This window comes from Oncorhynchus nerka, linkage group LG14 (genome assembly GCF_034236695.1).
Source record: "Oncorhynchus nerka isolate Pitt River linkage group LG14, Oner_Uvic_2.0, whole genome shotgun sequence".
In the NCBI taxonomy this organism is placed as follows: Eukaryota; Metazoa; Chordata; class Actinopteri; order Salmoniformes; family Salmonidae; genus Oncorhynchus; species Oncorhynchus nerka.
Genome location: NC_088409.1, coordinates 18,237,310 through 18,263,702, shown reverse-complemented (window position 1 = coordinate 18,263,702; position 26,393 = coordinate 18,237,310). Strand labels below are relative to the sequence as shown.

General features: G+C 44.9%; 1 protein-coding gene and 1 long non-coding RNA gene across 3 annotated transcripts; one reads left to right on the top strand and one right to left on the bottom strand.

Annotated features, from left to right (window-relative positions):
* Positions 1-268: 268 nt before the first annotated feature.
* On the bottom strand, positions 269-13,415 carry LOC135575160 (uncharacterized). Its single transcript, XR_010465728.1, has 2 exons — positions 13,306-13,415; positions 269-1,601 (listed from the first exon to the last, which is right to left on the bottom strand). It is a non-coding gene; the product is annotated as an uncharacterized LOC135575160 (long non-coding RNA).
* A 411-nt stretch (positions 13,416-13,826) lies between these two features.
* LOC115117692 (bile salt-activated lipase-like) lies at positions 13,827-26,376 on the top strand. 2 transcript variants are annotated; one of them, XM_065027641.1, is made up of 5 exons: positions 13,827-14,161; positions 20,554-22,961; positions 23,058-23,143; positions 25,119-25,223; positions 25,700-26,376. In XM_065027641.1, exons 1-2 carry the CDS (start codon positions 14,101-14,103, stop codon positions 21,015-21,017), a joined length of 525 nt encoding a protein of 174 aa, XP_064883713.1. In that variant the 5' UTR covers positions 13,827-14,100; the 3' UTR covers positions 21,018-22,961; positions 23,058-23,143; positions 25,119-25,223; positions 25,700-26,376. The 2 variants fall into 2 exon arrangements, with proteins under 2 accessions (XP_064883713.1, XP_064883714.1); XM_065027642.1 differs by having other exon boundaries at positions 13,869-14,161; positions 22,869-22,961.
* Positions 26,377-26,393: the final 17 nt, after the last annotated feature.

The following is a 26,393-nucleotide window of genomic DNA, read 5'->3' as shown; positions in this document are numbered from 1 at the left end:
ATGAAAAGCAAAGGCCCTGGGACAGAAAGATTTCCAGGACGGTGGAACAAGTCTTTCTCCAGTAAATCATACAATTAGATGTCTCATTGGGGGACTGGTGTGAATGTTTCTGCTGCAGCATTTAGGGCACTCCTTGTCCAGGGATGTGTGTGTTTAGTAGGGTGGTGATTTAGGTGGTTGGATATTAGCTGTAATGTGGGAGTATGTTGTGGCTCGCAGGTGTTTGAAAAGGGAAAGTCCATCATTCTCAAAAAAGTGCAAATCCAAGTAGTAAAAATGCTGTAGATTTTATTTAGCCTTTATTTTAGCAGGGAGTCCCATTGAGACCAAAGCCTCTTTTTCAAATGTATAAAATGCTCAACATTCAAACATACAACGTCATAAAAACATACAATACAATGTGTAACTTAAGAAGCAAACAATAAAAAGATTGAAAGATGAATACGAACAGTAAGACCAATAGTCCATCATGAGGCGGTTTGGGATGGAGCAGTTTAGTACTTCCTGTTATATTTCAGATTCTATACTGGACTAAGACTGAGAGGTTCTGTATGGATATACAAATAATCATCAATGCACTATTGTCCCTCTGCCAAGTCAGAAAGCACTACAGACATACTTTTTCATAGGGTAGTCAATGAACAGGCTCAAGTTGGGAAAATTCCATCACATGACAGATTCTAAATGATTTAGGCTACCAAATCAGCCCTCCACCCTCTCTTAAATTCAATGCAAACAATCCATCAGTTTGTCAATAAGGTCTTTCATATTGCATGATGGCATGACCGATTCCTCACCATAGCCGCAGGCCTAGCTAACACTGTTTTGGCATAGATTCATCTGCCTTCAATGACTCATATTCCCCAACAACTAGCCCCGTAATGGCAGTACTGGCCCTCTTTGTAGAGAGTGACTTCAAAGACTTGTTGAGACAGAGCCCTGTTTGAATAACAAAACCACGTTGCCTGTTTGGCTGAGGCTTGTCAAATAGAGATTCAATGATAAAGCAGAGAGAACTACGGTCACTGATGGGTCTGCTAACCACCAAAGACTGAATCTGGTCAAGCGGTTACGACCCTTATCACAAAAAGCCTACCAATAATGCAGTGACACAGACCATGGCATGGAATATTATGGGAGGGGCAGGAGGGGCAGGAGGAGCAGGAGGGGCAGGAGGGGCAGGAGGAGCAGGAGGGGCAGGAGAGGCAGGAGGAGCAGGAGGGGCAGGAGGGGCAGGAGGGACAGGAGGGACAGGAGGGGCAGGAGGGGCAGGAGGAGCAGGAGGGGCAGGAGGGCAGGAGGAGCAGGAGGGGCAGGAGGAGCAGGAGGGGCACTTAAGTAGTAACATAATCCAGAGCCGTTCCACATGTGTAACAAAAGGAAAGTAGTTTTTAAATGTACCCATTTGTGTTCTGTGTATCAGTATCTGTCAATTGTTTTTGAGACAGAGAGAAAGAGGAGAGACGATGTGTCCTAAACTTACCTGTGATGTAATTTACACCAATGGTCGCTTGGCTGGCTACAGAGATGAATATACCTTCATGCCACTGTTCACGCTTCAACGATCTCATGACAGATGTTCATCACAATAGTAAGGTTGTCTTGGAGAAAATAATAGAAAGAGAATGTGAGAAAGAGAAAAAGAAAGAGGGAGCAGAGTTCAAAAATCAACCAGCTGTTAAATGTTACTTTGACTTGATGAGCAGTTTTCCACTCAGCAAGTGAGAGACAGATGTCTGGTCATACTGTATTTCTCTCTGTTATGACAATATCTTTATTGTCTCCAACCAAACCCATGAAATACCAACTCTCAACACTATTTGAATGAGATCATACCAAATTTGCCTCAGCCTGTAAGAATACATTTTGAGCAGGTTGACATTCATTGTCATGAGTCTTGCCCTGGAAGCAGAACTGAGCAATTTCCCGCTAGATGGGGCCGCTGCATAATTGTCTATATTGTAAAAAATGATGGAAACCAAAATGAGTTTTTAGGTCTTAATTTAAGATTAGGGTTAGTCATTAGGATTAGAAGTGTGGTTAAGGTTAGGGTTAGTCATTAGGGTTAGAAGTGTGGTTAGGGTTAGTCATTAGGGTTAGAAGTGTGGTTAAGATTAGGGTTAGTCATTAGGGTTAGAAGTGTGGTTAAGGTTAGGGTTAGTCATTAGGGTTAGAAGTGTGGTTAAGGTTAGGGTTAGTCATTAGGGTTAGAAGTGTGGTTAGGGTTAGTCATTAGGGTTAGAAATGTGGTTACGTTTAGGGTTAGTCATTAGGGTTAGAAGTGTGGTTAAGATTAGGGTTAGTCATTAGGGTTAGAAATGTGGTTAAGTTTAGGGTTAGTCATTAGGGTTAGAAGTGTGGTTAAGGTTAGGGTTAGTCATTAGGGTTAGAAGTGTGGTTAAGGTTAGGGTTAGTCATTAGGGTTAGAAGTGTGGTTAAGGTTAGGGTTAGTCATTAGGGTTAGAAGTGTGGTTAAGGTTAGGGTTAGTCATTAGGGTTAGAAGTGTGGTTAAGGTTAGGGTTAGTCATTAGGGTTAGAAGTGTGGTTAAGGTTAGGGTTAGTCATTAGGGTTAGTCATTAGGGTTAGAAGTGTGGTTAAGGTTAGGGTTAGGTTTCAAATCAGATTTGATGACTTTGTGGCTGTGCCAGCTAGGGACCACTCTGCAGAGCTGCCTCCAGGGCAAGATTCATGACAATAAATGCCGGCCTACAGATTTTGAGTGTGGAATGAATGTTGTGAATAATAAGAACCATAAACCAGGGCATCAAACGGATACATTTTGTACTGTTTTCTCTTTGTTATCAATGTGCCTTGTGTTAAAAACACAACAACAACATGCAGAAAAACGCAGACAAGTTGAGACTGTAACTCTGGTGTCATCACTTCTTACTGGAAACGGTTGGCACCAGTTTTGCAACCCAGCCTTGATATCCCCGGGACACCGAATTCTCCTCAACTACTCTTTATACCTTCCACGATGGCTGCCGTGTCAACGGTACAGATAGACATAGCACCCATGAGGCTTTTCCCTCAGCAGCTACACAGATTACATTAGATACATTTAGTAGTCACAGGGAGCTGCCAAGTGGTGGCTATTCAGTGGCCTGATGGTCTGGGGGTAGAAGCTACTGGCCAGTCTGACAGTTTTTATCCATGATGCTCCTATACTGCCCACGTCTGAGTGATGGAAGCAGAGAGAAGGGTGGCTGAGGGTGGCTAAGGTCCTAAAGGATCTTTTTGGCCTTCCTGCGACACGTGGTGTTGTAGGTGTCCTGGAGGGCAGGCAGTGAGCCCCCAGTGGTGCGTCGGTCAGCGGCGAGGGAGTTGCCGTACCAGGCTGTGATGCAGCCTGAAGAGTGGCTGTTGTGGTTTCTTCACCACGGTGTCTGTGTGGTGAAAACATCAGATCTGGCAGCGTCTTGGCTGAGGCCGCTTTATCATGGTCATTTTCCATAAGCAGAGATGACGTCTCGGTGGCTTATTGTTTTAGCTGTCAGTGGGGATTTACTTTAGGATGGAATTTCAGCCGGGCTCGTAGAGCTGTAGCATGGCCAGCCCAGGTGTCATAGAGCTGCAGGTCATGCTGGTGGTTTAAGCCTGCTGTTTAGCTATTAGCAGCAATTAGTCTGGCACAGTGAGGATTCAGGTTACCAGCCCCTCATGTCATACCACGCCACTCTGCATGGTCTTTCTCCCATGATGAGGGTCCCCACTGTTTGGTTAGTACTGCTGTCGGCCGGTGGTCTTATCTGTTCATGGTCTAACTGCATGAGAAGGATTTAGTCTCCCTGGGGCCTTGGATTTACCAGTTATTAAAATATAGATTGGTACAAAAAATGTTTTATTCATCATCCTGTGCTGCAGAGGGCAGAGAGAGGAATTAAGATATAATTTCATATCAAGTGATGAACCCTAACACAACCTCCCTGTAGAGAGATAAACCATACCACCACCTCCATGAAGAGATATAAACCATACCACCACCTCCCTGTAGAGATATAAACCATACCACCACCTCCCTGTAGAGAGATAAACCATACCACCACCTCCCTGTAGATATATAAACCATACCACCACCTCCCTGTAGAGAGATAAACCATACCATCACCTCCCTGTAGAGAGATAAACCATACCACCACCTCCCTGTAGAGAGATAAACCATACCACCACCTCCATGAAGAGATATAAACCATACCACCACCTCCCTGTAGAGAGATAAACAATACCACCACCTCCATGAAGAGATATAAACCATACCACCACCTCCCTGTAGAGAGATAAACAATACCACCACCTCCATGAAGAGATATAAACCATACCACCACCTCCCTGTAGAGAGATAAACAATACCACCACCTCCCTGTAGAGATATAAACCATACCACCTCCCTGTGGAGAGATAACACATACCACCACCTCCCTGTAGAGATATAAACAATACCACCACCTCCCTGTAGAGAGATAAACAATACCACCACCTCCATGAAGAGAGATAAACCATATCACCACCTCCCTGTAGAGATATAAACCATACCACCACCTCCCTGTAGAGATATAAACCATACCACCACATCCCTGTAGAGATATAAACCATACCACCACCTCCCTGTAGAGATATAAACCATACCACCACCTCCCTGTAGATATATAAACCATACCACCACCTCCCTGTAGAGAGATAAACCATACCACCACCTCACTGTAGAGATATAAACCATACCACCACCTCCCAGTAGAGAGATAAACCATACCACCACCTCCCTGTAGAGATATAAACCATACCACCACCTCCCTGTAGAGATATAAACCATACCACCACCTCCCTGTAGAGAGATAAACCATACCACCACCTCCACGAAGAGAGATAAACCATACCACCACCTCCCTGTAGAGATATAAACCATACCACCACCTCCCTGTAGAGATATAAACCATACCACCACCTCCACGAAGAGAGATAACCCATACCACCACCTCCCAGTAGAGAGATAAACCATACCACCACCTCCCAGTGGAGAGATAAACCATACCACCACCTCCCTGTAGATATATAAACCACGAACCTCCCTGTAGAGATATAAACCATACCACCACCTTCCTGTAGAGATATAAACCATACCACCACCTCCCTGTAGATATATAAACCATACCACCACCTCCCTGTAGATATATAAACCATACCACCACCTCCCTGTAGAGATATAAACCATACCACCACCTCCCTGTAGAGATATAAACCATACCACCACCTCCCTGTAGATATATAAACCATACCACCACCTCCCTGTAGAGATATAAACCATACCACCACCTCCCTGTAGAGATATAAACCATACCACCACCTCCCTGTAGAGATATAAACCATACCACCACCTCCCTGTAGATATATAAACCATACCACCACCTCCCTGTAGATATATAAACCATACCACCACCTCCCTGTAGAGATATAAACCATACCACCACCTCCCTGTAGAGATATAAACCATACCACCACCTCCATGAAGAGAGATAAACCATACCACCACCTCCCTGTAGAGATATAAACCATACCACCACCTCCCTGTAGAGATATAAACCATACCACCACCTCCCTGTAGATATATAAACCATACCACCACCTCCATGAAGAGAGATAAACCATACCACCACCTCCCTGTAGAGATATAAACCATACCACCACCTCCCTGTAGATATATAAACCATACCACCACCTCCCTGTAGAGAGATAAACAATACCACCACCTCCCTGTAGAGAGATAAACCATACCACCACCTCCCTGTAGAGAGATAAACCATACCACCACCTCCCTGTAGAGAGATAAACCATACCACCACCTCCCTGTAGAGAGATAAACCATACCACCACCTCCCTGTAGAGATATAAACCATACCACCACCTCCCTGTAGAGATATAAACCATACCACAACCTCCATGAAGAGAGATAAACCATACCACCACCTCCCTGTAGATATATAAACCATACCACCACCTCCATGAAGAGAGATAAACCATATCACCACCTCCCTGTAGATATATAAACCATACCACCACCTCCCTGTAGAGAGATAAACCATACCACCACCTCCATGTAGAGATATAAACCATACCACCACCTCCCTGTAGAGATATAAACCATACCACCACCTCCATGAAGAGAGATAAACCATACCACCACCTCCCTGTAGATATATAAACCATACCACCACCTCCATGAAGAGAGATAAACCATACCACCACCTCCCTGTAGATATATAAACCATACCACCACCTCCCTGTAGAGAGATAAACCATACCACCACCTCCATGAAGAGAGATAAACCATACCACCACCTCCCTGTAGATATATAAACCATACCACCACCTCCCTGTAGAGAGATAAACCATACCACCACCTCCATGAAGAGATATAAACCATACCACCACCTCCCTGTAGAGATATAAACCATACCACCACCTCCCTGTAGAGATATATACCATACCACCACCTCCCTGTAGAGAGGTAAACCATACCACCACCTCCCTGTAGAGATATAAACCATACCACCACCTCCCTGTAGAGATATAAACCATACCACCACCTCCCTGTAGAGATATAAACCATACCACCACCTCCCTGTAGAGATATAAACCATACCACCACCTCCCTGTAGAGAGATAAACCATACCACCACCTCCCTGTAGAGAGGTAAACCATACCACCACCTCCCTGTAGAGATATAAACCATACCACCACCTCCCTGTAGAGATATAAACCATACCACCACCTCCACGTAGAGAGGTAAACCATACCACCACCTCCCTGTAGAGATATAAACCATACCACCACCTCCCTGTAGAGATATAAACCATACCACCACCTCCCTGTAGAGATATAAACCATACCACCTCCCTGTGGAGAGATAAACCATACCACCACCTCCCTGTAGATATATAAACCATACCACCACCTCCCTGTAGAGATATAAACCATACCACCACCTCCCTGTAGAAATATAAACCATACCACCTTCCTGTGGAGAGATAAACCATACCACCACCTCCATGAAGAGAGATAAACCATACCACCACCTCCCTGTAAAGAGATAAACCATACCACCACCTCCCAGTAGAGAGATAAACCATACCACCACCTCCATGAAGAGAGATAAACCATACCACCACCTCCCAGTAGAGAGATAAACCATACCACCACCTCCATGAAGAGAGATAAACCATACCACCACCTCCCTGTAGATATATAAACCATACCACCACCTCCCTGTAGAGATATAAACCATACCACCACCTCCCAGTAGAGAGATAAACCATACCACCACCTCCATGAAGAGAGATAAACCATACCACCACCTCCCTGTAGAGATATAAACCATACCACCACATCCCTGTAGAGAGATAAACCATACCACCACCTCCCTCTAGAGATATAAACCATACCACCACCTCCCAGTAGAGAGATAAACCATACCACCACCTCCATGAAGAGAGATAAACCATACCACCACCTCCCTGTAGAGATATAAACCATACCACCACATCCCTGTAGAGAGATAAACCATACCACCACCTCCCTGTAGAGATATAAACCATACCACCACCTCCCTGTAGAGATATAAACCATACCACCACCTCCCTGTAGAGATATAAACCATACCACCACCTCCCTGTAGAGATATAAACCATACCACCACCTCCCTGTAGAGATATAATAAACCATACCACCACCTCCCTGTAGAGATATAAACCATACCACCACCTCCCTGTAGAGATATAAACCATACCACCACCTCCCTGTAGAGACCTCCCTGTAGAGATATAAACCATACCACCACCTCCCTGTAGAGATATAAACCATACCACCACCTCCCTGTAGAGATATAAACCATACCACCACCTCCCTGTAGAGATATAAACCATACCACCACCTCCCTGTAGAGATATAAACCATACCACCACCTCCCTGTAGAGATATAAACCATACCACCACCTCCCTGTAGAGATATAAACCATACCACCACCTCCCTGTAGAGATATAAACCATACCACCACCTCCCTGTAGAGATATAAACCATACCACCACCTCCCTGTAGAGATATAAACCATACCACCACCTCCCTGTAGAGATATAAACCATACCACCACCTCCCTGTAGAGATATAAACCATACCACCACCTCCCTGTAGAGATATAAACCATACCACCACCTCCCTGTAGAGATATAAACCATACCACCACCTCCCTGTAGAGATATAAACCATACCACCACCTCCCTGTAGATATATAAACCATACCACCACCTCCATGAAGAGAGATAAACCATACCACCACCTCCCTGTAGAGATATAAACCATACCACCACCTCCCTGTAGAGATATAAACCATACCACCACCTCCCTGTAGAGAGATAAACCATACCACCACCTCCCTGTAGAGATATAAACCATACCACCACCTCCCTGTAGAGAGATAAACCATACCACCACCTCCCTGTAGAGATATAAACCATACCACCACCTCCCTGTAGAGAGATAAACCATACCACCACCTCCCTGTAGAGAGATAAACCATACCACCACCTCCCTGTAGAGATATAAACCATACCACCACCTCCCTGTAGAGATATAAACCATACCACCACCTCCCTGTAGAGAGATAAACCATACCACCACCTCCCTGTAGAGATATAAACCATACCACCACCTCCCTGTAGAGAGATAAACCATACCACCACCTCCCTGTAGAGATATAAACCATACCACCACCTCCCTGTAGAGAGATAAACCATACCACCACCTCCCTGTAGAGATATAAACCATACCACCACCTCCCTGTAGAGAGATAAACCATACCACCACCTCCCTGTAGAGATATAAACCATACCACCACCTCCCTGTAGAGATATAAACCATACCACCACCTCCCTGTAGAGATATAAACCATACCACCACCTCCCTGTAGAGATATAAACCATACCACCACCTCCCTGTAGAGATATAAACCATACCACCACCTCCCTGTAGAGATATAAACCATACCACCACCTCCCTGTAGAGATATAAACCATACCACCACCTCCCTGTAGAGATATAAACCATACCACCACCTCCCTGTAGAGATATAAACCATACCACCACCTCCCTGTAGATATATAAACCATACCACCACCTCCCTGTAGAGATATAAACCATACCACCTTCCTGTGGAGAGATAAACCATACCACCACCTCCCTGTAGAGAGATAAACCATACCACCACATCCCTGTAGAGAGATAAACCATACCACCACCTCCATGAAGAGAGATAAACCATACCACCACCTCCCTGTAGAGAGATAAACCATACCACCACCTCCCAGTAGAGAGATAAACCATACCACCACCTCCATGAAGAGAGATAAACCATACCACCACCTCCCAGTAGAGAGATAAACCATACCACCACCTCCATGAAGAGAGATAAACCATACCACCACCTCCCTGTAGATATATAAACCATCCCTGTAGAGATATAAACCATACCACCACCTCCCAGTAGAGAGATAAACCATACCACCACCTCCATGAAGAGAGATAAACCATACCACCACCTCCCTGTAGAGATATAAACCATACCACCACCTCCCTGTAGAGAGATAAACCATACCACCACCTCCCTGTAGAGATATAAACCATACCACCACCTCCCTGTAGAGATATAAACCATACCACCACCTCCCTGTAGAGATATAAACCATACCACCACCTCCCTGTAGAGATATAAACCATACCACCACCTCCCTGTAGAGATATAAACCATACCACCTCCCTGTGGAGAGATAAACCATACCACCACCTCCCTGTAGATATATAAACCATACCACCACCTCCCTGTGGAGATATAAACCATACCACCACCTCCCTGTAGAGATATAAACCATACCACCACCTCCCTGTAGAGATATAAACCATACCACCACCTCCCTGTAGAGATATAAACCATACCACCACCTCCCTGTAGAGATATAAACCATACCACCACCTCCCTGTAGAGATATAAACCATACCACCACCTCCCTGTAGAGATATAAACCATACCACCACCTCCCTGTAGAGATATAAACCATACCACCACCTCCCTGTAGAGATATAAACCATACCACCACCTCCCTGTAGAGATATAAACCATACCACCACCTCCCTGTAGAGATATAAACCATACCACCACCTCCCATAATAAACCATACCACCACCTCCCTGTAGAGATATAAACCATACCACCACCTCCCTGTAGATATATAAACCATACCACCACCTCCCTGTAGAGATATAAACCATACCACCACCTCCCTGTAGAGATATAAACCATACCACCACCTCCCTGTAGAGAGATAAACCATACCACCACCTCCCTGTAGAGATATAAACCATACCACCACCTCCCTGTAGAGATATAAACCATACCACCACCTCCCTGTGGAGAGATAAACCATACCACCACCTCCCTGTAGAGATATAAACCATACCACCACCTCCACGTAGAGATATAAACCATACCACCACCTCCCTGTAGAGATATAAACCATACCATCACCTCCCTGTAGAGATATAAACCATACCATCACCTCCCTGTAGAGATATAAACCATACCACCACCTCCACGTAGAGATATAAACCATACCACCACCTCCCTGTGGAGAGGTAGTTGATAGAGAGATACATTTGCCAGGAATTCTTCCCTGCTGAGTGACCAACTGCAGATGGGGACAGTGAGGACAGGGAGAGAAGAGGGGGGCCATGTAACATACATGTCTGCTTCGCGTTAGAGCAGAGGACTTACTGGGCCAGGCAGGAAGGACTTCCAGTCTGTCTGTACTGAAAAACACCAGGAAGGACTTCCAGCCTGTCTGTAGTGAAAAACACCAGGAAGGACTTCCAGCCTGTCTGTAGTGAAAAACACCAGGAAGGACTTCCAGCCTGTCTGTACTGAAAAACACAAGGAAGGACTTCCAGCCTGTCTGTACTGAAAAACACCAGGAAGGACTTCCAGCCTGTCTGTAGTGAAAAACACCAGGAAGAACTTCCAGCCTGTCTGTACTGAAAAATACAAGGAAGGACTTCCAGCCTGTCTGAACTGAAAAACACCAGGAAGGACTTCCAGCCTGTCTGTACTGAAAAACACCAGGAAGGACTTCCAGCCTGTCTGTACTGAAAAACACCAGGAAGGACTTCCAGCCTGTCTGTACTGAAAAACACCAGGAAGGACTTCCAGCCTGTCTGTAGTGAAAAACACCAGGAAGGACTTCCAGCCTGTCTGTACTGAAAAACACCAGGAAGGACTTCCAGCCTGTCTGTAGTGAAAAACACCAGGAAGGACTTCCAGCCTGTCTGTAGTGAAAAACACCAGGAAGGACTTCCAGCCTGTCTGTAGTGAAAAACACCAGGAAGGACTTCCAGCCTGTCTGTAGTGAAAAACACCAGGAAGGACTTCCAGCCTGTCTGTACTGAAAAACACCAGGAAGGACTTCCAGCCTGTCTGTAGTGAAAAACACCTGGAAGGACTTCCAGCCTGTCTGTAGTGAACAACACCAGGAAGGTTGGTATGTCAGTGACTGCATATCTTATTACGACCTATGATTGACAGAAGGGAATTAGGTCCCTTTAAAAAAAAAGGATGAAGTTTTGTTTACTCCTCCAAGACATCTCTTTTGTCCCTCAATACTGGTCGGCAGTAGGTATATGAACATGTCCAGGCAGGCTTTAGTGTACTGCAGGTAGGGATTAGTGTATGCATTTGAAGCCTTGTCCTGTTTTCCCTTGGGTACACATGAACACCTGATTGAATAATACCAGCAGATTGAATCTGTTAAGATGGTAAATACAGGCACATGGTCACGTTGGCCACCCATGGTTTACAGTCTATGGTTATGATTGACAGGCAGCATAATGAGTAGCAGGTTTCCACTGGTAAAGGTGAAATAATGGACTGTTTATAGCTGGGAGGTAGAAGGAAGAAAACACAAGAAACCTTCTGGGAACATTGACTCTCCTGGAATGAGGGATATTCTGAATATGTGTGTGTGTGTGTGTGTGTGTGTGTGCGCATGTGAGTGCGTGTGTGCACATGTGAGTGCGTGTGTTTGTGTGTGTGTGTATGTGTCCAGCACATCCTCCCTGACCGTCTCCCAACACCCACAGTCCAGCTCTCACACCCCCAGCACACAGCTGGGACTAGTTAGGATGTAGAGAGGCAAGTTAGAAGAGCTGGGGATACAGTACTGTCCCATATATCTGCCCTTGTTTATTCAGAACCCTGGGAAGAGGGAGTAGAGGGGGGGGGAGGGATAGGGAGTAGAGCGGGGGAGGGATAGGGGAGGGTAGGGGGAGTAGAGCGGGGGGGAGGGGGGGAGTAGAGCGGGGGAGGGATAGGGAGTAGGGTAGGGGGAGTAGAGCGGGGGAGGGATAGGGAGTAGGGTAGGGGAGTAGAGCGGGGGAGGGATAGGGAGGGGAGGGGGATAGGGAGGGATAGGGTAGGGGAGTAGAGCGGGGGGGAGGGAGGGTAGGGGGAGTAGCGGGGGGGAGGGAGGGTAGGGGGAGTAGAGCGGGGGAGGGATAGGGAGTAGGGTAGGGGGGGGAGTAGAGCGGGGAGGGATAGGGAGGGGAGGGATAGGGGGGGGAGGGATAGGGAAGGGGGAGTAGAGCGGGGGGAGGGATAGGGAGTAGGGTAGGGGGAGAGAGCGGGGGAGGGATAGGGGTAGGGTAGGGGGAGTAGAGCGGGGGGAGGGATAGGGAGTAGGGTAGGGGGTAGAGCGGGGAGGGATAGGGGAGGGTAGGGGAGTAGAGCGGGGGAGGGATAGGGAGTAGGGTAGGGGGAGTAGAGCGGGGGAGGGATAGGGAGTAGAGCGGGGAGGGATAGGGAGTAGAGCGGGGAGGGATAGGGAGTAGGGTAGGGGAGTAGAGCGGGGGAGGGATAGGGAGTAGGGAAGGGGGAGTAGAGCGGGGAGGGAGAGGGAGTAGGGAAGGGGGAGTAGAGCGGGGGAGGGAGAGGGAGTAGGGTAGGGGGAGTGTTATCTGACCCCCTGGCTTTTTTCTTGACCTTTCTCTCCTCCTCCTCTCATCACTCTTTCTCTTTCTCTCCTTCTCCTCCTCTCATCACTCTTTCTCTTTCTCTCCCTCTCCTCCTCTGACCATTCGTCAGCACAGAAGGGATCGTCAAAACAAGGCTGCCAGACACACACACACACACACACACACACACACACACACACACACAGGCGATAATACATTCTAGACAAAAATGTAAGACAAAATTCTTAAGTCGCCCTTACCTCGTTGTTCTGCAAACAATCAGCAGTTGTCACGAAGTGCTATACAGAAACCCAGTCTACAACCACAAAGAGGAAGCAATGCAGATGCAGAAGCACAGTGACTAGGGAAAACTCCCTAGACAGGCAGGAACCTAGGACACAACATAGGTTCCTCTTCTGACTGTGCCTGTAACAGTGACCATACAGTATAACAAATCAAGAAACAAGATAATCAACTATCCAGTTTTCAGTTTAGTAATAGAGTAATTGTAATAATTTGTCTTATGATATGCGAGTCAAGTTGACATGTTGGGAAAATCCTGTCATTCCTTTCAGACAATGAGGGCCTCTGATAAAGATGAGAAGAGCACAAACGACACAAATCAACAGTTGCCTGTCAAGATCAAACTGTAGACTATACAACAGCCAACATTTCAGGATCTGTCGGCTGGAGTTGAGTTTCTTTGTTAGTTCCCTCTTACCTCTAAAATAAGAAGAACAAGATACTGGGAGAAAGTATCCTATATGAAGGGAATACTTCCCTCTGGGCTTTCTTTTAGCCTGCCCTCCCTGCCACAATAGCGTGCTCAAACTCACACTCACTGACACACTCACACACACACGCATCCCTATTCACACACACTTACACACACCCCTACTCAGACACACTCACACACACCCCTACTCAGATACACACACACCCCTACTAACACACACCCCTACACACACACCCCTACACACACACACCCCTACTCACACACCACATTGTCTGCGTTCGGCTCTCCCTTCCCACTCTGCCTCCATCTCCCTTCCAGGATGCACAGACGACTGCTCTCTCTCTGGGTGACTGGGGCGCTGCTGCTACCCTTGTGCTGGGGTGAGTATTCACTGATCTTTGATCTTTGTACTGGCTAGAGCACTGGCGGACCTCAGGGTAATCTCTCAATGGTGGATCAAAGAGGGCACCACTTACCCCATGCAGGGGTGTTTAAACAGGACACCAAAAGGGATTTTTGTTGTCATCTGAAGCCGGTGCCCGAAGTGAGGATGGCTGAACTGTCAGACAGGGTCAATGTTAGGATGGGGACATTGTGCCCCGGGAATTCCTAGAAACAATATCTAGTGCACTGTGGAGCAGTTTTACATAGCCACGTACAGTGTTGTTGTAACCCTACTGTGGGCAGTTTGAAATAGCCACGTACAGTGTTGTTGTAACCCTACTGTGGGCAGTTTTACATAGCCACGTACAGTGTTGTTGTAACCCTACTGTGGGCAGTTTTAAATAGCCACGTACAGTGTTGTTGTAACCCTACTGTGGGCAGTTTTAAATAGCCACGTACAGTGTTGTTGTAACCCTACTGTGGGCAGTTTGAAATAGCCACGTACAGTGTTGTTGTAACCCTACTGTGGGCAGTTTGAAATAGCCACGTACAGTGTTGTTGTAACCCTACTGTGGGCAGTTTGAAATAGCCACGTACAGTGTTGTTGTAACCCTACTGTGGGCAGTTTGAAATAGCCACGTACAGTGTTGTTGTAACCCTACTGTGGGCAGTTTTAAATAGCCACGTACAGTGTTGTTGTAACCCTACTGTGGGCAGTTTGAAATAGCCACGTACAGTGTTGTTGTAACCTTACTGTGGGCAGTTTGAAATAGCCACGTACAGTGTTGTTGTAACCCTACTGTGGGCAGTTTGAAATAGCCACGTACAGTGTTGTTGTAGGCACCAGTGGAGAAGGAGCTCTGTGGATCCCCTATGGACTCGACCCGGCTGGTTGTTCTGTGGATCCCCTATGGACTCGACCCGGCTGGTTTTTCTGTGGATGAACTTTTTTATCCAGCCAGAGAGTTTAGACTTACAATGCTGGGAAAGACCTCTTCACCAAACCACCTTCTGGTTGCTTTGTCTTATTATTTCTTGTTGTTTGTCTTGTTTTGGCTGCTGTCTCTGGGAGTCTGTCAGATGCAAACATTTGTCTTCATTGGTTTGTGGAGTTTGCGACAAGAACGCGTCTAGCGCTGTGAGAGTTTCGTTCCATGCTGGTCGTTAACTGTTCTGTTGGGTGATTCCTACTGCTGTAAGAAACAGACCAGATGACAGCGCAGAGGAATTATTACATTTGCTAGCTATAGCTTACCATAGCTTTTAGCAGTGATGCATGTTTTACAGTCTGTAAATACCCCAGGAAGTGTAGTTTTATTGCTTGATATTAAAAAGCATGGTAGACAGGCCACTTGATTTTTTCTTTACTTCAATGAAAAGATCTCTACTGCAATATGATATATCAAGAGGACGTCCACCTGCTAGTCTCGCCGTTCTGTATCCTCTCTGAGACACCGGCTCATGGAGCATAAAAGCACAATAAACAAAGTGAACCTGAGGAGATGCAAGTCCTCAGAGAGAGAGAGAGAGAGATACTGTACATGGGCAGGGGTCATTCAAAGGTCCACCACACTCCATTCAGAATAGAGCCATAAGATGTTTTCTGGGAGTATATACGTTTTCCCAAAGCCTTGCTATTCAAGGAGACATGGGATGGGAGCCCTGTGAAATAGGACCGAGGGGTGAAATTATTAGGTTGTGGAACCATCTTGTCAATATGCCAGAAGACTGAATAACAAAAAAGGTTTTCAATTGGGATAAAACACACAATTACTCTTGGACAAAGCATCATATTTAAGGAAGCTGATGTACAACACATATCTAGAATTAAGTAATGATGCAATGTCAACATGATCAAACACAAGTTAACCCTTAGCTACAAAGAAAAATGGTAGTAGTGAATAAAGCTCTACCTATGGGAGTAGTGAATAAAGCTTTACCTGTGGGAGTAGTGAATAAAGCTCTACCTATGGGAGTAGTGAATAAAGCTCTAACTATGGGAGTAGTGAATAAAGCTCTACCTATGGGAGTAGTGAATAAAGCTTTACCTGTGGGAGTAGTGAATAAAGCTCTACCTATGGGAGTAGTGAATAAAGCTCTACCTGTGGGAGTAGTGAATAAAGCTCTACCTATGGGAGTAGTGAATAAAGCTCTACCTATGGGAGTAGTGAGCTCTACCTAAAGCTCTACCTATGGGAGTAGTGAATAAAGCTCTACCTATGGGAGTAGTGAATAAAGCTCTACCTATGGGAGTAGTGAATAAAGCTCTACCTATGGGAGTAGTGAATAAAGCTCTACCTATGGGAGTAGTGAATAAAGCTCTACCTATGGGGGAGTAGTGGGAATAAAGCTCTACCTATGGGAGTAGTGAATAAAGCTCTACCTATGGGAGTAGTGAATAAAGCTCTACCTATGGGAGTAGTGAATAAAGCTCTACCTATGGGAGTAGTGAATAAAGCTCTACCTATGGGAGTAGTGAATAAAGCTCTACCTATGGGAGTAGTGAATAAAGCTCTACCTATGGGAGTAGTGAATAAAGCTCTACCTATGGGAGTAGTGAATAAAGCTCTACCTATGGGAGTAGTGAATAAAGCTCTACCTATGGGAGTAGTGAATAAAGCTCTACCTATGGGAGTAGTGAATAAAGCTCTACCTATGGGAGTAGTGAATACCTATGGGAGTAGTGAATAAAGCTCTACCTATGGGAGTAGTGAATAAAGAATATGGGAAGAATAAAGAATAAAGCTCTACCTATGGGAGTAGTGAATACCTATGGGAGTAGTGAATAAAGCTCTACCTATGGGAGTAGTGAATAAAGCTCTACCTATGGGAGTAGTGAATAAAGCTCTACTTATGGGAGTAGTAAAGCTCTACCTATGGGAGTAGTGAATAAAGCTCTACCTATGGGAGTAGTGAATAAAGCTCTACCTATGGGAGTAGTGAATACTCTACCTATGGGGTAGTGAATAAAGCTTACCTAAGCTCTACCTATGAATGAAACAGCTCTACCTATGGGAGTAGTGAATAAAGCTCTACCTATGGGAGTAGTGAATAAAGCTCTACCTATGGGAGTAGTGAATAAAGCTCTACCTATGGGAGTAGTGAATAAAGCTCTACCTATGGGAGTAGTGAATAAAGCTCTACCTATGGGAGTAGTGAATAAAGCTCTACCTATGGGAGTAGTGAATAAAGCTCTACCTATGGGAGTAGTGAATAAAGCTCTACCTATGGGAGTAGTGGACCTATGGGAGTAGTGAATAAAGCTCTACCTATGGGAGTAGTATGGGAGTAGTGAATAAAGCTCTACCTATGGGAGTAGTGAATAAAGCTCTACCTAGTGGGAGTAGTGAATAAAGCTCTACCTATGGGAGTAGTGAATAAAGCTCTACCTATGGGAGTAGTGAATAAAGCTCTACCTATGGGAGTAGTGAATACCTATGGGAGTAGTGAATAAAGCTCTACCTATGGGAGTAGTGAATAAAGCTCTACCTATGGGGAGTAGTGAATAGTGAATAAAGCTCTACCTATGGGAGTAGTGAATAAAGCTCTACCTATGGGAGTAGTGAATAAAGCTCTACCTATGGGAGTAGTGAATAAAGCTCTACCTATGGGAGTAGTGAATAAAGCTCTACCTATGGGAGTAGTGAATAAAGCTCTACCTATGGGAGTAGTGAATAAAGCTCTACCTATGGGAGTAGTGAATAAAGCTCTACCTATGGGAGTAGTGAATAAAGCTCTACCTATGGGAGTAGTGAATAAAGCTCTACCTATGGGAGTAGTGAATAAAGCTCTACCTATGGGGTAGTGAATAAAGCTCTACCTATGGGAGTAGTGAATAAAGCTTTACCTATGGGAATAAAGCTCTACCTATGGGAGTAGTGAATAAAGCTCTACCTATGGGAGTAGTGAATAAAGCTCTACCTATGGGAGTAGTGAATAAAGCTCTACCTATGGGAGTAGTGAATAAAGCTCTACTTATGGGAGTAGTGAATAAAGCTCTACCTATGGGAGTAGTGAATAAAGCTCTACCTATGGGAGTAGTGAATAAAGCTCTACCTATGGGAGTAGTGAATAAAGCTCTACCTATGGGAGTAGTGAATAAAGCTCTACCTATGGGAGTAGTGAATAAAGCTCTACCTATGGGAGTAGTGAATAAAGCCTCTACCTATGGGAGTAGTGAATAGTGAGTAGTGAATAAAATATGGGAGTAGTGAATAAAGCTCTACCTATGGGAGTAGTGAATAAAGCTCTACCTATGGGAGTAGTGAATAAAGCTCTACCTATGGGAGCAGTGAATAAAGCTCTACCTATGGGAGTAGTGAATAAAGCTCTACCTATGGGAGTAGTGAATAAAGCTCTACCTATGGGAGTAGTGAATAAAGCTCTTGAAGGTCGTCCTCATATGTAGCCAAATAAGAGAGTTCAAAGGCTATTTATTACAGTGATAGTGAAAATAATAGTAATGATGAAGACCTCTAGGGGGATTCTGGAGAACATTAGCAGCCCATTTGAGCCCCATCCATTCTGAGCAGAAGAAAAAACCCACTTCTCCCTATTATATCAGTGGATTAAAAGAAGTCACCTGATTTACAGCTGGAGAGTAGTTGTGTTTCCCTAAATCATCCTTCCCATAGTCTGAGTGCAGAAACTGATGCAAGACTTGGCATGTTGCAGTCTGACTTCTTTGCCAAAGGGCTCTTCTATGGTTCTGGGAGGTTGTTGAAGAACCTGTAGTTGACTCATCACAGAGAGTGTAAATGTAAACACTCTCCAGTGCCAGTATGGTATGGTTGCCGAAGTGTTATCAGACAGAGCGTGAGTTTCAACATGAGCTGTTTCAGCTTGTTGTCGAGACAAGAGTATACATGCTCTTCCTATCAAAACAAAATTGATCATCAGGGCCTCCTGAGTGGTGCAGCAGTCTAAGGCATTGCATCGCAGTACTAGTTGTGCCACTAGAGATTCTGGGTTCGAGTCCAGGCAGCCAGCTGTAACCGGGAGACCCATGGGGCGGCGCACAATTGGCCCAGTGTCGTCCGGGTTAGGGGAGGGTTTGGCCGGTGACACGGTCGCCAGGTGTACGGTGTTTCCTCCGACATGTTGGTGCGGATGGCTTCCAGGTTAAGTGGGCATTGTGTCAAGAAGCAGTATGGCTTGGTTGTGTTTCAGAAGACACATGGCTCTCGACCTTTACCTCTCCCGAGTCCGTACGGGAGTTGCAGCGATGAGACAAGACTGTAACTACCAATTGGATACCATGAAATTGGGGAGAAAAATAATATATATATATATATATATGATGATCAGGTTCCTGGGATGAGTCAAAACCAACTTACCCACAGAGACAAAGCATTGAGTTATTATTATTATGCAAAAACGGTTTAATAGTAAATGTATCAAAGGAGGTTGGTGGCAACTTAATTGGGGAAGATGGGCTCTTGGTAATGACTGGAGCGGAATCAATGGAATGGATCCATACTTGCAGGACACTGGAGGAATCTATTGGACTTTTCCCTGAGACATGGTGACTGGATTAGAAGCTCATTATTATTAGATCGCTGGAACGTCCATTTTGTTTTTGTGTAGAGGCTGTCAGATTTCTGGAAAGAGCTGGTTTCCTTTATGTTACTCACTTGGAAAGTCCAATCATTGTAAGATTATTACTTTATCCCACTAAGGTTCCTTCCTACCATTGTGATTGAGACCTGTGATCAAGAGAGAGAGAGGTCAGGAATTCCCCCTCACATACTTCACATATGACTTTGTGACAGTTCCCATCCCCAACTTTCAGCTAAACCCCCCTCTTTGCTACGTCCATAGTGTGTATGCCTGGCATTGGTAACAGTAGCAGCAGCCATATCCACCTTTCTCCCCTTCAATTCCCCATCAGGACTGTCCCCACTTGACCCACCACTGGATATTTAGCTCTGAAGGGCAGACATTTCCTCTTTTACGTTCATTCAAGCTTTTTTCATCAAGGTTAGTCTATCATACAGGCCATGTGGTTGAATGAGATGGTGGTAAAGCCCTAAAGTATGGTCAACTTCTCATTTCTTGAGCATGTTTGTCAACCAACTCTCCATGAGCATTTTATTCCTCTGCAATTATTGAGAAATTGTTTGATATATCACAAGCTAAATATGTGGCCCTAAATCAAATGACAGGAAAAAGCTGTCTCTAGAACGTATCCAAAAGTTAATACGGTCATTCACATGTGGCCTTGCTCAACCAAGCATTTCACAAGACATGCGACGGTTCGTTTCGCTAGCTGAGGAGATTCCACCAAGGAAACCTGATGCTCATTGTTTCACACCAGTCCGCTCTGCATCGTGTCCCACTGTAGTTCACTGCTCTGCAGTTTACTCTTGGCTGTCCTCTACTGGTATAGAGTCTGATGGATGGAGTTCCAGATACTCTGTGTATTGTCCTGCTGCCAGCTCAATGATGTATCCCCCTGGGGGCCAGACCAGCTCCATGATGTATCCCCCTGGGGGCCAGACCAGCTCCATGATGTATCCCCCTGGGGGCCAGACCAGCTCCATGATGTATCCCCCTGGGGGCCAGACCAGCTCCATGATGTATCCTCCTGGGGGCCAGACCAGCTCCATGATGTATCCCCCTGGGGGCCAGACCAGCTCCATGATGTATCCCCCTGGGGGCCAGACCAGCTCCATGATGTATCCCCCTGGGGGCCAGACCAGCTCCATGATGTATCCTCCTGGGGGCCAGACCAGCTCCATGATGTATCCCCCTGGGGGCCAGACCAGCTCCATGATGTATCCCCCTGGGGGCCAGACCTCCCTCCTGCCTCCATACGGTTCCATTGTTCCATTGTTTGTCTTTGCTCCATAACTCATAAGATAAGTCTCTGTGTGTCTCTACCCCATAACTCATAGGAGAAGTCTGTGTGTGTCTCTACCCCATAACTCATAGGAGAAGTCTCTGTGTGTCTCTACCCCATAACTCATAGGAGAAGTCTCTGTGTGTCTCTACCCCATAACTCATAAGAGAAGTCTCTGTGTGTCTCTACCCCATAACTCATAGGAGAAGTCTCTGTGTGTCTCTGCTCCATAACTCATAGGAGAAGTCTCTGTGTGTCTCTACCCCATAACTCATAGGAGAAGTCTATGTGTGTCTCTGCTCCATAACTCATAGGAGAAGTCTGTGTGTGTCTCTACCCCATAACTCATAGGAGAAGTCTCTGTGTGTCTCTGCTCCATAACTCATAGGAGAAGTCTCTATGTGTCTCTGCTCCATAACTCATAGGAGAAGTCTCTGTGTGTCTCTGCTCCATAACTCATAGGAGATGTCTCTATTAGTCTCTGCTCCATAACTCATAGGAGAAGTCTCTGTGTGTCTCTGCTCCATAACTCATAGGAGAAGTCTCTGTGTGTCTCTACCCCATAACTCATAGGAGAAGTCTATGTGTGTCTCTGCTCCATAACTCATAGGAGAAGTCTCTGTGTGTCTCTACCCCATAACTCATAGGAGAAGTCTCTATTTGTCTCTGCTACATAACTCATAGGAGAAGTCTCTGTGTGTCTCTGCTCCATAACTCATAGGAGAAGTCTCTATGTGTCTCTGCTCCATAACTCATAGGAGAAGTCTCTATGTGTCTCTGCTCCATAACTCATAGGAGAAGTCTCTGTGTGTCTCTGCTCCATAACTCATAGGAGAAGTCTCTATGTGTCTCTGCTCCATAACTCATAGGATAAGTCTCTGTGTGTCTCTGCTCCATAACTCATAGGAGAAGTCTCTATTTGTCTCTGCTCCATAACTCATAGGAGAAGTCTCTATGTGTCTCTGCTCCATAACTCATAGGAGAAGTCTCTATGTGTCTCTGCTCCATAACTCATAGGATAAGTCTCTGTGTGTCTCTGCTCCATAACTCATAGGAGAAGTCTCTATTTGTCTCTGCTCCATAACTCATAGGAGAAGTCTACGTGTGTCTCTGCTCCATAACTCATAGGAGAAGTCTCTATTTGTCTCTGCTCCATAACTCATAGGAGAAGTCTACGTGTGTCTCTGCTCCATAACTCATAGGAGAAGTGTCTGTGTGTCTCTCCTCCATAACTCATAGGAGAAGTCTCTATTTGTCTCTGCTCCATAACTCATAGGAGAAGTCTCTGTGTGTCTCTGCTCCATAACTCATAGGAGAAGTGTATGTGTGTCTCTGCTCCATAACTCATAGGAGAAGTCTCTATTTGTCTCTGCTTCATAACTCATAGGAGAAGTCTCTGTGTGTCTCTTCTCCACAAGTCATAGGAGAAGTGTCTGTGTGTCTCTGCTCCATAACTCATAGGAGATGTCTCTGTGTGTCTCTCCTCCATAATTCATAGGAGATGTCTCTGTGTGTCTCTGCTCCATAACTCATATGAGATGTCTATGTTGGTCCTGGGCAGGGAAGATAAGGTTTATTTCTCCCCTGAGGCATACCAAACAAATGAGGTGGGGCTCTCCAAACCCAGAATCCACATTTAATGGAACAATGGTTTTTGTTTTCTTGCAAATAACACACTGCGTAGTCCTCATGTTGGGTGTATCTGATAGGTTTGTAATAGGAGATGTTGAGGAGCACAATGACTTGGAGTGTAGTTCAGTGAAAGACATGATGGGATATGAGGTATGATATAGATGGCTTTTAGATTCAGGGCTGACCAGGTTTTTGGTCATAGCATTTCTTTCTCTTCCCTTTTTCCACAGCAAACAAAGAGGACTATGAGGAGGAATATGATGACTATTCTACACAAACACCAGACTATGACTACACCGCCACCTTCGATTACACCTATTTCAGTAAGCCACTTAACCAGATATGTTAGTTCAAGTGTTAGTGTGGCCTCACTTTGTGGTTCTCCTCACCAACATCGTTGATGTCTGTCATCTTTTAAGGTAACACCACCGGCCATGAGGACTATAGTTTGTATGTAATTCTAGGAGAGAAGAAGAATGTGGAGGAGAAGGATCTTGAGAATAAGGTACAGTATGTTTGGCGTTATGGCTGCTTCCTATCTCAGCACACACCACTAATTGACAGCCTGGCTTCATACATCTCCCCATCAATGTATAAAATTAAGGAAAACCTGTGTTTTGGACAAGGTCTGCAGACTGAAAGCAAATCTATTCTGTTTTTATTTGTCAGTATGTCCGGTTCTGTCTAATGTCCCTAATGCGTCTCATCTAATATGGCAGCTTCTTCATGTCATGCAGTGGTGTATTACTGTATTTTAAATGTGATGATGTCATACAGTGGTGTATTACTGTATTTTAAATGTGATGATGTCATACAGTGGTGTATTACTGTATTTTAAATGTGATGATGTCATACAGTGGTGTATTACTGTATTTTAAATGTGATGTTGTATAACCAAATGTAATCGTTAATGTCCATGGACTCCCTCATCCTGTGTCACACCCTATACATCCTACACACATCCTGGATCAGTTTTGGGTCTTGTCATGCCTCCACGACATGAGAAAATGTGTTTGACCAAATGCAATGCTATTTCTCTGTAAACAAATTGACAACAGACTTTCAGCATGCTTATAGAGAAGGGCACTCAACAGGACACAAATGACTGATTGACTGGTTGAAAGAAATTGACTGGTTGATAGAAATTGATAAGAAGAAGATTGTGGGAGCTATACTGTTAGATTTCAGTGCAACCTTTGATATTATTGACCATAACATTTTACTAGGCAAGTCAGTTAAGAACAAATTCTTATTTTCAATGACGGCCTAGGAACAGTGGGTTAACTGCCTGTTCAGGGGCAGAACGAGAGATTTGTACCTTGTCAGCTCGGGGGTTTGAACTTGCAACCTTCCGGTTACTAGTCCAACGCTCTAACCACTAGGCTTCCCTGCCACCCTGTGAATTAAACAAAGCCTGTATGTCCATGTATGCTGATGATTCAACCATATAAGTGGCAGCAACCACAGCTAATGAACTCACTGAAACCCTTGTCCTGAACATCTCTAAAACTAAGAGCATTGTATTTGGTACAAATCATTCCCTAAGCTCAGCTGAATCTGGTAATGAATGGTGTGGCTGTTGAACAAGTTGAGGAGACGTTACCTTAGATTGTAAACTGTCCTGGTCAAAACATATAGATTCAACGGTTGTAAAGATGGGGAGAGGTCTGTCTGCAATAAAGATGTTCTGCTTTTTTGACACCACACTCCACAGGCTCTAGTTTTGTCTTATCTTGATTATTGTCCAGTCATATGGTCACGTTCTGCAAAGAAAGACCTAGTTTAGCTGCAGAACAGAACAGAGCGGCACGTCTTGCTCTTCATTGTAATCAGAGGGCTAATATAAATACTATGCATGCCAGATGTTACATCTGCTCCTGCCACGCCCTCTACTTCTCATCCTGTGTCTCCCTAACCTGCCGCCACTCCCCCAGTGCTCTCTCCCGCTCTGTGCGTGTGTGATTGTGTGGGTGGAGACAGGTGTGCTGGAGGCAGAGCAGATCCCCACCAGCTGCAAGCTGTTCCATAATCAAGACCTCTACAAATGCTGCCTGTCCTTGAGCTGTTCTTGTCCATTAATGTTCTGTATTATGTCATGTTTCATGTTTTGTGTTGGACCCCAGGAAGAGTAGCTCCGGCTTTCGCAACAGCTAATGGGGATCCTAATAAAATACCAAAAATACCATGATCATTGTGATCTCTCAACGAACACAAACGTGTCTTTGTGGGCCTCCGTATTTTAGATTTGTCACGCTTGAGCAGGAAAAATGTATTTCAGTAAACACAAGGGGTAAATAATGCTGAAGTGTCACATACTGTAGTTCCAGCATTCACAGAGACAGGAGGTCTCTGCATGAGGAGCAAACTTGCCAAGACAGCGATGAAACATGCAAACACTAACCCCAGTGAAGAATGTTCTTATAACACTTCCATTCTGCAGCTTATCATGTTCTAATGACCTTTTACCGACCCCTATTCAGGCTTTAGCGATTGGCTCCCCATGCCCAGTGCTACTCCTCGGATTGGCTGCTCACCAACTCCATCGATTACTGTGAATGAAACCGAGCACTGCAGAACATACACAGGTACATCTACTTATTGACCAAAACTTTATTTTACATGTCTTTGTCTTTCTTTCTCCCTTCTCCTATTTCTCCTCAATACTATACAGGTTGCAGGACATAATGAATGTGGAAAAGTTCCATGCATTGATAGCACACAGTGGTACACAAGTACACACTAGGACTAGGAAGTTAACCCAGGACCTTGAGGTCAAAGGTTAAGTACCCTGACCACTTTATTTGCGACTCCCATCATTCCTAGGCTCATAGCCATAAAGATATCTCTCTCTAGACATTCATGTGAAGGCCCCAAATGGGATGAACGCCGAAGGGCACCTAAGTAACCATTTTTCACCCCGTCTAGAATTGAAGGGTCTTGAAAATAAACAAAGTTAATTGATGACAATATCCTGTGAAAAGGCTTTTTTAATGATTTGGAGACAGGGTCATAAACCTCTTGTTTATTTTCTCCACTAATATGTGTTTCTCAATTCTTACAGATATACAGGACCCTGAACTGAGCAGAAAGTTACCCAATATTCTGGAATTGGACTGAGCAGAAAGTTACCCCATATTCTGGAATTGGACTGAGGAGAAAGTTACCCAATATTCTGGAATTGGACCTTTTTAAGGATCAATGGACACAGCATGAGATTCTCCACCACTGACTTTCTATACTATAGTTGTAAAAACTCACAGTGACTCCTGAATCTTAACTTATGAAAGAAGCCCACAACTTGAATTCATAAACATCTCCCATAATAATATTTGCATTGTATGCACGTCTCAAGTTGTAAGATCAAATCAAAATCAAATGTATTTATAAAGCCCTTCTTACGTCAGCTGATATCTCAAAGTGTTGTACAGAAACCCAGCCTAAAACCCCAAACAGCTAGCAATGCAGGTGTAGAAGCACAGTAGGAAAAACTCCCTAGAAAGGCCAAAACCTAGGAAGAAACCTAGAGAGGAACCAGGCCTCTTCTGGCTGTGATGTGTCCCTTAGAGTAATAATAGCACAAAGCCAATATACCCCACGTATTCCATCTTGTTTGGACTTCATACAAACTAATATGTATATTATACATGCTGTTTATCTTTTAACACATCTTTTCCAAGTATGTTTTGTTTCTGTTTGATATTCTGTTATGAAAATATAATGCTTTCTACAACCATGGAACATTTTTTCTCTTCTTT

Coding starts and splice junctions, on each gene's coding strand:
- LOC115117692 (XM_065027641.1), top strand. CDS start 14,101: ATGCACAGACGACTGCTCTCTCTCTGGGTGACTGGGGCGCTGCTGCTA. Junction 14,162..20,553: donor GCTGCTACCCTTGTGCTGGG/GTGAGTATTCAC, acceptor CTACTGGTATAG/AGTCTGATGGATGGAGTTCC.